The sequence below is a fragment of the Hydractinia symbiolongicarpus genome, chromosome 3 (assembly GCF_029227915.1).
Source record: "Hydractinia symbiolongicarpus strain clone_291-10 chromosome 3, HSymV2.1, whole genome shotgun sequence".
In the NCBI taxonomy this organism is placed as follows: Eukaryota; Metazoa; Cnidaria; class Hydrozoa; order Anthoathecata; family Hydractiniidae; genus Hydractinia; species Hydractinia symbiolongicarpus.
In genome coordinates this window covers 12,865,543-12,876,616 of record NC_079877.1, presented here as the reverse complement: position 1 = coordinate 12,876,616, position 11,074 = coordinate 12,865,543, and the positions used below count along the sequence as shown (strand labels likewise).

At 35.3% G+C, this 11,074-nt stretch overlaps 2 protein-coding genes across 2 annotated transcripts; both read left to right on the top strand.

Annotated features, from left to right (window-relative positions):
* Positions 1-208: 208 nt before the first annotated feature.
* LOC130635799 (uncharacterized) lies at positions 209-2,246 on the top strand. The gene is made up of 4 exons (XM_057445273.1): positions 209-805; positions 1,147-1,369; positions 1,484-1,742; positions 1,847-2,246. The coding sequence occupies exons 1-4, from the start codon at positions 211-213 to the stop codon at positions 2,243-2,245; spliced, it is 1,476 nt and encodes a 491-aa protein (XP_057301256.1). The 5' UTR covers positions 209-210; the 3' UTR covers position 2,246.
* A 4,794-nt stretch (positions 2,247-7,040) lies between these two features.
* LOC130635801 (uncharacterized) lies at positions 7,041-8,466 on the top strand. Its single transcript, XM_057445275.1, has 2 exons — positions 7,041-7,541; positions 7,884-8,466. The coding sequence occupies exon 2, from the start codon at positions 7,899-7,901 to the stop codon at positions 8,376-8,378; it is 480 nt and encodes a 159-aa protein (XP_057301258.1). The 5' UTR covers positions 7,041-7,541; positions 7,884-7,898; the 3' UTR covers positions 8,379-8,466.
* Positions 8,467-11,074: the final 2,608 nt, after the last annotated feature.

Genomic DNA, 11,074 nt, shown 5'->3' with positions numbered 1-11,074 from the left:
ACCAACGACCAACTTTTGTAAAATCATTAACCAAAATAACGCTATATGCAACGTCTTCAACACTATCACGTTAGCGCCTACGCGTCTTTTAATTCGTTGCTTCGCGCAATGTCACGACATCGTATCCGACGTTAAAAATAACGACCGTTTATTAAAAAAGTCATTCTTGTAACAAACGGCTTCGCGTATCTATCGACCATATCTTTTATAATGTATTCTTCAAAATCAATTATTAATTCACAACCTGAAGAAGTTTGGGCCGAATTAAACTCAAGATTTATTAATCATGACGTCAAGTATGAAAACGTTCTATCCGAACAATTGTTTAAATACCTTAACAATAAAGCAACAGCTGCAGGTACAAACATTGGATATGTTCTTGCTTCCGTAATAACTACAGCTAATTACTTGACCTCTAAAAATCACGGTTCGATCGAAATAAGAAATGGTTATAGCATTAACCTTAACACATTTTTCTTGTTTGTTGGGCAGCCGTCTACAGGAAAGTCGCCCGCTATTAAGATGGCAGTTAATCAACCATTAAAGGCTATTCAAGAAGATACAGACATTATATCTAACACCACCACATCTGGCTTGACAAAGTGCCTCTGTACAAGAAAATGTACATACATTGTTAATGCCGAAATACAGGAGTACTTGTACAAAATATTGAAAAAAAACGATGAGAATTACACTGGGGATATGGAGATTCTATCGAAGATTTTTAGTGGAGAAAATGTGTCTATTCAATTCAGTACTGAAAATAACAGATATATACCTGAAAATTGCGCATTGTGCATATTAGGTAATTATTTTTTATTTATTCTTTTCTCTTTCCTCCTTATGCAACGCATACCGTAAATGACGGATTAAGCGCCCCGTGCTCAATACGCCCCCTGTCGAATAAGTGTCCCGGGGTTAGGGAAATATTTGTAAGTAAGCGCCCCGGAACCTTAATCCGTTATTTACGGTATACGCAGATGCGGTTAGTTGGTTCGTAATCTAACTTTTTAGCTCCTTCCAAAAAGTGAAGCAAAAATATACACCATAAAGGCTGATGAATATACGTTTAAACAAAATCAATTCTTGTGATTACAAAAAGGTTTTTAAAAATATGCACACGTATTAAATTCTTTATTTTTTAAGGTGCTACACAAATAAAAAGCATGGCTTTTATTTTGTCTTTAATGGATAAAGGTAATGGATTTTTGGACCGATTTTTAATTATAACGCCTCGTTCATACCGTCCGATGCCCAAGGAACAACAAATCGCCCAACAATCCTCAACAACAATCGATATTAAGGATATTTATGCCAACTATGTACACATAGATAATACAATATTCTATTTAGACGAAAATGCGTTAAAGTAAGAAGATTTTTAATAATTTTAAACTTTATACATGACATGATAAATAATCTCTTCTTCCTTTTCTTCAATTCTATTTCCCCCTCTTTATTTTTTTTTTACCAATTTGTATAGATTGTACGACAACATGGAGACACAGTTTTTGACCGATCTAAACAACGATCTTTTGCACGGCAGACCAACCAGCAAGTCTAAAAAACCAGAGTTAATTCCAAAAGTTGCTGTCGCTCTACACACAGTGGAATACTTTTATAATGCCCTTTTTAATGAAGTTGAATTTACATGTCTACCAGAAGCTATTTCCTTGCAAACATTGGAACGTGCCATAATGTATGTTGAATCAATTGATGAACAGAAAGAATTATTTTACACAGTTAGTCTTTTAAATATTTTATAATTAAGTTACAGCAAATTTGCATTTATTATCTTTTCATAGACATTTATTCATCTCATTTATGACAATATTTTTCGTTTTAGTATATCACAGAATTGGTTAGTACCAGCAAAACACCATCAGTTAAACGTGCCCCAACTTCTGATGAATATAAAAAAGCTGTTTTAATGACACCGGGTGCCTTCGTCACATACAGATCTTTCAAACAAAGTACATCAAAAAGATTTCGCGGTTTACTATCCCAAGAATTTGTTAAGTTTATAGAAAACTTTGTTAACAAAGACATTGGTCGTTTGGTTAGTGTAAGAGCAGTTGGGTCGTCAAAATCATCAAAAGTATTTGTTAAAAAAGAATTTAGGGACTTGCCATCCGAAATAAAAAATTGGTTACAAGAAAGTGAATATGAAACAAAAAGGCTCGCCAAACATCCTGTTTGTATTACGGATCGGATTATCGAGTCTATTAATCTTGAAATTCATTAGCAAAAATTTTTCAAATAATCCTTTTTCTATATCCATAGAATAAGTCGTTCTTACTTATAAAAAAGTTTACAAATTTATCAACACCAAAATATATAGGTTAGCTATAACAAAGTTAATCGGGTTTAAAATTGTAAATTTTAATAAAACTTATTTTACTCGATTGACAAATTGTATACAGATATGCCGAGGCAAAAAATGCTCGAAAAATAACAACAGTTTCTTATAAAAAATTGCTTGTACATGAAAAAGTATAAACACTGTTCGGAAAGTTGCGTAACATTTGAGTTGTGTTCAGCATGTTTTTACTATTATTTGTATTGCTTAAATTTAATCACGTTTTCTTATTTTCTGTATGATTAATATGAGTAATTGTAAAAAAAGTTTCTGAAGACAAGTCATGTGTTTTTGATGAATCTTTTAACACTGCAAGAGTAGCTAAAATTATGCAATGTAGGGAATTCATTAACGTCCCGTTATCTGACATAAGCTTTTCTGTGTATCGCGAATGACAAATACTCTGCCTGAGAAATTACAGTAAGGGACCATAGTAAGTACATTTTCTATTATTTTATAATTATATTACAATTTAACGATTCATTATTCGTTTTTCAAATCTACAAATATTCTTTGATACAATAATTTCAATAACTTGCAAAGAAGTTGATTAATTTCTGATTAAATCATAGCATGGATTACCCACCGTTAAAAAGATTAAGAAGCCGGGGGACACAATGTGGTGTCAATAGTGTTAGTCATGACAAGTCTACGCAATTTGGACCTTCTCATAACAGTTATGATCGTTTTATCCGCTCATCCGATAAAACAGCATTTACAACACACAAATACTTAATCACAAACATCACGAATACCAAAGAGAATGCCTTATCGTGGTGTTTTGATAACAATTTGTTAATCAAACAAAGAAAATGCGATAAATGTAACAATGACATGATCTTGTCTAAGTGCAAAAGTTCAGATGGAATTAGATGGCGTTGCCAAAAGAATGGTCATTTTGTTGAAACGTCAATTCGCAAAGGTAGCTGGTTTGAAAAGTCTAATTTGACGATAGAAGAGGTGATTGAAATGACGTATTGGTGGACCACTGGTATCGATCAAAATCAAATAGCCAAACAAATGTGCATATCAAGTTCTACTGCTGTTGACTGGGATATGTTTTGCCGAGAAACGTGTGAAGTATTACTCTTCCAAAATTCATCAAAGATTGGCGGTAAAGGTGTACGAGTTCAAATTGACGAAAGTAAGTTTGGAAAGCGTAAATACCACAGGGGCCATCGTGTAGATGGACAGTGGGTTTTTGGTGGTATAGAAGAAGAATCGCGAAAGAACTTTCTTGTAGCGGTAGAAAAGAGAGACAGAGAGACGCTGATACCTATAATAAAAAATTGGATCCTGCCTGGTACAACTATAGTTTCAGATTTTTGGAAACCATATGATATTTTAAGTGAATTAGATTTTGAACATTTAAAAGTTAACCACTCAGTTGAATTTGTTAACTGTAACGGAGATCATACAAATAAAATTGAAGGACACTGGAGGCAAGTTAAATCAACATTACCATCATTTGGAGTAAAAAAATCCCACTTTTCATCTTACATGGCGGAATTTATGTGGAGATATGCTAACAAGGATCAAGATTTATTTTCGAAATTCATTTGCGACTTATCTTCTGTGTATTTGTCGGATGAAATTTTCGCATTTTCATAATTTATTTTCGGATTTTTTCAATGGATTCCTAATTTCAATTACAAGATAAAAAGTTTTTCAAAAATTTTGTTGCAATTTTAAAAAAAGCCTTTTTCTTCGTTCTTATTATTTAACTTTAAAGATTTCCATTTGAGTTTAGATACATTTCCACTCAAGAACAGACGGATAGAAGAATTGAAATTTTTCGTTCTGTACAAACTGATATTTGAAATCAATTCGACTGTCCTTGCAGATATATTTTAATCTTGAATTTGACAAGAACAAAAAATATTAACTATAAATTCTATGCGGGAATCCTTTTAAACAATTTATCACCAGGCTATTATTGTGTATTTAATTTGCAGTAAATATGAAATTTTAAAATTTTAAAATGTTTTATCCACCTACTAGGATTTATAGATTTATATAATTATCGTTGGTCGTTGGCCGTTGGCTCGTAACCATTTGTTGCTCGTAACCGTTTCGTTGGTAGTTGGTCGTTGGACCATAACAAATACTTTTTCCTAATTGTCATCGTTGGTCGTTGGTCGTTGGCCGTTGGATGATAACAAATACTTTTTCCTGATTGTCATCGTTGGTCGTTGGTCGTTGGCCGTTGGATGATAACAAATACTTTTTCCTGATTGTCATCGTTGGTCGTTGGTCGTTGGCCATTGGATGATAACAATTACTTTTTCTTGATTGTCATCGTTGGTCGTTGGTCGTTGGCCATTGGATGATAACAAATACTTTTTCTTGATTGTCGTCGTTGGTCGTTGAATGATAACAAATACTTAGATAAATAATTTTAAATAATATGATAGTTGGTCGTTGGTTATTTGCATTACTGTCTTCTGCTGTAAAGGGGAAATTCTAAAACCGCTCCACGAGATCTTATGCAAGCGTGGTTTCCATTAATTAGCACGCGTAAGAAATGTCTTTTGTATATTTTTTGAAATCGTTGGAAAACAACCTTATATTCAGAAGAGAAATTTCTGAAATGTTTTTTATTTAAAAATAATTATGTTTCAGATTTCCTGTTATAAACTCGTGGCAACCAAATTTTAAATAACTATTTTGTTCGGCAGTAGAAACCATGCCTAATCAATCTTGCGTCCCGCAGAAAACAGTTTTATAATAAAAATGCAGACCAGAAACGCCGTGGTCCCTGTTTATTTTTATGCATTATTTTTCGCCAAAAACTTAGCAAACTATGCTAAAAGAAATAAGAACCAAGGAAATTACAAGTCATGGATGGTAATTTAGACGTCGAACTCTTTCCACTTCTAAACCCATCCTGTAATACCATGCCCAGTAAGGCTGGTTATTAAATCATTCTAGCCGTTTTTGTTTTTATATAACACGTGTCCTCCAAAGCAGGAAGAATTTCAGAACTTCCTTGTATACTGCTTTTTGCAAGTTTTGGAACCATGTGCAAAAGTAAACGGAAGCTGTTTCAGTTTCTACAGACATTAGTGTATGTGATAAGCTTCACTTCATCTTTAGATTAAAAAATATATCGGATTGTAGGGTTACAAGCAAAAGTCAATTAGCTGGATGTTTCAAATGACTTTGTTTCTTTGATTAGTTCACTTGCTGAAGAATTAGTTGTAAAATATTAGAATTAAAGTGTAGAATTAGTTGTAATTAAAAGGTTTTTGTAAGAGAAATGTTACTAAAAAACCTTCAAAGTTAAGTTTTTAGAACCAAGATAATGTCGTCGGTATTTTGAATCGAAAAGTTATAAAAAGGTCTTTATCATTCCTAGCGTAAACTACACTCCAAAAGTTAAAATAATGTGAATTCTAAATAAAGCGTATAGGTCATAACGTGTGATAAAAATAAAAGGGCCCGTCATCAGCCAGGGTTTCAGCGCTACCGCAAACCAGTCAACCTGTAGTCTCCAGAGCTTTTTCCTCTCGCTGGTATAGAATAGGTCTTACACGTATTTCATGTTTTGTTTGTTTATTATTTTATGGTCATCCGTCAACGTGGCAACAGAAGAGGACAAACGTCTTTAGATCTTTAATTTTCATATTAGGTATTTTTTTATTCACAGCAGGAATTTTCTATTATCAATACTGCTACAGGATAAATTTCGCAGCATGGGGGAATCTGCTTGCAGACACATCATGTTTTTACTTACAAGATTGTTGTACATAAATTGATATTTTAAAAACAACACGACCCTGTGAAAAAAAGACAAAAGGCTATATGAACAAGGCGAGTACAACTGCTACGGTCCTAGGCTTTCTTGTTTTTTAAGGACTAATCTTAAACTTCGTACCCAGGGCATCTTATGTCTATTACCGACCCGATGACAGAAAAGATGCCAAAAGAAAGAATTTTCCAAAATTCACGGCGCATCCTCGTTCCCTGGTAACGAGGGTATTTACGACGCTTTTAACCGCTCATTTCTTAATTTGTCGGTCACATACTGGACATATTTTTTTAATGAAATAATCTAGATGCAAGAGTTTGTGGCGCCTTTTATGCATTCTTTTATGAAATGACACCACAGGTATTGGGATGGAGGTTGTATATCAAACAAGAAACTTAGCTTTAACCGATGTAAATTTTAAACATTTGTTTATTAATTTTTACAGCAAACACGAAGCTGTGTACCTTTTGCTCAACTTTTAAAACAGCTAGATTGAAGAAAAAACTGACACGTGTCTTATATTAAAGGAGAACAAAGAAGCCATCACTATAATATAATGGATTAAAAACAATGTCTACTTTTTTTATTAGGAATTGTATCGACATGTCTTACTCCGCCTTCATTTCAGAAAAAAAAGTCAGTATGTTTTTGGCCTTGATTTTTTTGTCGCGGTTATTTCCAGCCTTGCTTGTTGTTGTTATAAAAGCGTACTTTGTATAAAAGCTTCAGTTACTTGTGCCACCAAAAATAGGTTTTCCGCCCATTTTTTACAGATCCAAATCATCAGAGGCTAATTAACATGCAAAACAGTTAAAAAATGTTCAGGAAACCACAAAATACTTTTTGTCGAGATGAATTGTATGTGAATATATGTACATTGTGTCCTTGGTGTATTCCGATTAACATGTGACATGCCAGTGCTGTCTAATTATCGCGCACGTGTTTTCCAATATGCTTGCACGTGTTTCGCAAGTGATAATTTTAAAATTGAGCGCGCCATTCTCTTATAAACGAAGAATGCGAGTAAAACAACTTAGTTTCACGTTCCTAATATTTTTTTTAATGTTATATATCTTGGTATTATGTATAAATGAACTCAAATGTACACGTGATTCTTACGATTCTTATAATTTTTATTATGGAAGCAACCTTCCCAAGGAAACTGAGGTTTTTTTGAAACAATTACATCAATTAACCCTTAACGTCGACTCAAAATTCTGGGAAGGAAGTTTAACTCATCATACAGAAGAAGTAAAAAACATTCCTGCTAATTCAAGTGTGAGAGAGTACTATAAATATTAACATATGGGAAAGAATAGCACGACGCGAAGAAAATAATCTGCCTTTTATTAATGATTTAACGATAGCACAAAAAGACGAAATCTTTGCGGTGAAAAGATTTTGTTAACAGTTATCAAAAGAACGAAATAGGTAAAGTTATTTTTTTGTTTTGTTTTGTTTTCTATTTTTCTACATTGCACTGCGATAAAGTTAAAACTTTAAATTAAAAAAAAAACATAGTTGTTGTGTTTATAATTTTTAATTTTCTTAAAACGAAAAAAGATTTTTCCGCAAACTTTTCTTGAGCAAACTTTTCTACCCTTGAGGTAACGTTTCTTTGCCAGCCGTAATTTTTATTTTAATCCTGATAAATCTATTTGCCCATCTATTTGCTCACCCCAGGCCTCAAATCTTTAGTCATAACCCATTACTTAGGATTGTCATGTTCGTCCGTCAGAACAAGCTTTCATTTTAACTCACCATTATTTTCAGTGACGTTTGAACAAAATGCTGACCGACGAAATTATGAAGAAAAGCATGCTTGTTTTTCATTGGTTTATGGATACTGTAACACAGCCAATAAAATCTAAAAAGGTGCGATTTCAGTTTCAACTACAAATCGCTTCTTCTAAAGAAAAGAAATTGGTACTCGATAGCGAAAGCTTTTGGACAAGTCAGGAAAAAGAAAAATTCTGGAAAATCTTGAAACCATACATAACAAACTTACTAACGGATGCAAATATCTTCAGAAGTGAAGGCAACGAGAACTTTGATTTCATAAATAGCCTGGACCCGCTAAGCACGACGGACATTTTACACAGTCGTAGAATAGTTAGAACTTTTTTATGGACAGGAAAATATCGAGCTGCGATTAAATCTTACAGACTGTTTCAAGAGTTCTTCTCAATTGTTACCAACATAGAGGAGAAAACACTACAAGAAGAGATTGAAGAACTTCAGTCTATTTTTACCAATCCTTATTTATAGCAAAATAAGAAATTTCTAAAAATATTATCTATAAATACTGTAAATTATAATTAGGCACATAGAAATATATACCCGATTCTATACTTTACATATTAACCATTTTTAGCAAAAACAATTTAAAACCACAGTGGATCGTTTGTATCTCGAATACCCTTATCAAGCTTGCGTCTCCTGCGAACCCGAAGTCCACTCTTTAACGGTTCAAGGTGCACGCATTAATGCTATTTGCCTCTTCAAGAAAACTTAATGCGCAACAGAACGCAGGAAAGAACAGAAAAAAATTTGTTAGAATTTCCACTTCATGCGCACATTTTAATACAGAAAGTAAACACACTTTGCGCAATTCTCACAAAATATAATCTGATGGCTGAATAATTTTCCACCCTGTCGTTCCTGACAAGCTGAACTCGATTCTACTAAAATTTTCCGTTCGTGCGATGTATACATTTTAACTACACCTGAGAGATAGAGAAATGTATGTTCTGGCGCAGTCGCGCACGCACATTGCAAACACCCACAGTCAAACACAACAAATCTTTATCATGCAGTGTTGACTCGTGGAATTCAAGGGTAAGTCCCTAATATACCGTGCCTAGTCATGCATATTAAAAATCATACTGCAAAAGAGTCCAAAACATTCTAGCGCACCTAGAGGGGAATTCCCCTACATAATGATGACGTCATCAAAAATCAACGCATACGCAGTAAAGAGGTGAACAGACTACGTTAGTTTTTGACCGTGATGAAATCCTCTGGGAAAAATGATTTCCATACAAAAAAAGAACACGCACTGTAAAACAATTAGGTGATATCGTGAAAAGCCGTGGGCTTACGGGGTATTACAGGCTACGTAAAGCTGAATTAGTGGATATGTTAGAGAATGTACAACGAAAGCCAGTTAAACCTATAACACCGGAGGATATGGACATCTTTGAGAGGCAAGAGATGCTAAAGACCCGTCCAAGTATAGGAGGTAAAATCCGGGAGTGGCACAACTGGCTATTGCCCCCATCTGAGATGGACCTCTTCGAGAAACAGGAACTGTCGAAAAATCGTTCGCTTGTCGGGGATAAGAGAGAACATATGCGTCATTCAAGCGTTAGGTGATGGATCTCAATAATAGGACAGCTAACGCAAGACCTACACTTCATGATGAGGTGGCAAAAAAAAAAAAAGAGACTGAGGAAGACTACCTTGAAGATATTTAAAATCTGTATGACCAACCGGGGCAAGATTTTACACCTCATGAACATAAGCATGCGCTCCACAAGACATTTCGAAGTTTCCAAAACCTTGATCGAAGAGCAGGTAGAGGAAATGGGATCAGCAAAAGTACAGCTGTCCTTGTGGATAATATGGAGGAAGAAAACAAACTTGGAGGAGGCTAACGACGAGTACATTGAGGTGGAGAAGGCCTTTAACAGTAATATGACATCAATCTTCCAGGGTAGCGACGTAGACGACATGCTGGATAGGATGTTTACATCAATTAAAACGGACGTGGAATATTCTGCGTTACCCCAGAGTGGCTTCACGATTACTCGAATCATACATACATATATTTCCATAAGTTGCAGCTAACAAGGGGTTCATCGTATATAGAAGCACCTAAGTGGATAGCTTCGAAAAAGGCAATTATTAACCCAAAAAATGAAGACGAGGAATGTTTAAAGTGGGGCGTCATCGAGTCCCAGCTCCATACAAAGATTGAAAAAGATGTACAAAGAATCACCAAGCTGAGACCCTACTACGGAAGTGTACCAGATCCCCTAACAGTCTACGGAGGCAAGGACTGTGTCACAAAGCTCGTTAACCATCTGGAGGAGGAGGTGAAGCGGCTATATAATACCTACCCACAGTAACTCATGTTGGAACTGACGGAGGTGTTAAAAAGAGAGCACAACGAGGCCACAGAATGCCATATATGTTTGAAGCCATTTGACGGATGTGAGAATAACTGCAAAGTTCGAGACCATTGTCACTATACGGTTCTGTATAAAGGCGCGGCGCATATTAGCTGTAACCTCAAATACAAGATACCTAGTCACATACCCGTGATATTCCACAATCTAAGCGGGTATGATGCACCTCTTTTCATACGGGAACTGGGTGAAAAGTACGACACCCAGGACATTGGATGCGTAGCCGAGAATACTGAAAATTATATCAGTTTCAACGTTAAACTCAAGGTACCACTTGCAGGCATGGAATATGGTAATGTTGGGGCGTACAAGAAGATCGAGATTAGGTTCATCGATAGCTGTCGATTCGTGCTCTCCAGTCTGGACAAGTTAGCGAGCAATTTAATCGGGACAACCGCCGCCAGTATGAAATGCCACCAGTGTGAAGATACTTGTCTGGAATTCCAGAGCATAGACGCAAAATTCTGGTGTAAAAATTGCAACTCAAGTACCACCAAGCAACTTAATCGGGACCAGGTATAGGCAAACGTACCATTCATGGCAAAGTTCATCGACAAAGATGATACATTTCGACTGATGCTTCTACTCTTTTGAGTATGTGGATGGATGGCAGCGATTCGAAGGGTCGGGACTACCTCAAAGGGAGGCGTTCTACAGCGAGCTGAACATGAAGGTTATCAGCGACAGGGACTATATCTATGCTAAAAAGGTATGTAATTGTATTACCCCGGAGGGTGATGTAGTCACTATGAGCGACTATCATGACATCTACCT

What these genes read in the sequence shown, in the direction of transcription:
- LOC130635799 (XM_057445273.1), top strand. Translation starts at nt 211, where the DNA reads ATGTATTCTTCAAAATCAATTATTAATTCACAACCTGAAGAAGTTTGG. An exon ending in TTGCGCATTGTGCATATTAG is followed by an intron (nt 806 to 1,146) that starts GTAATTATTTTT and finishes TTATTTTTTAAG; the next exon opens with GTGCTACACAAATAAAAAGC. An exon ending in AGAAAGAATTATTTTACACA is followed by an intron (nt 1,743 to 1,846) that starts GTTAGTCTTTTA and finishes TTTTCGTTTTAG; the next exon opens with TATATCACAGAATTGGTTAG.
- LOC130635801 (XM_057445275.1), top strand. Translation starts at nt 7,899, where the DNA reads ATGCTGACCGACGAAATTATGAAGAAAAGCATGCTTGTTTTTCATTGG.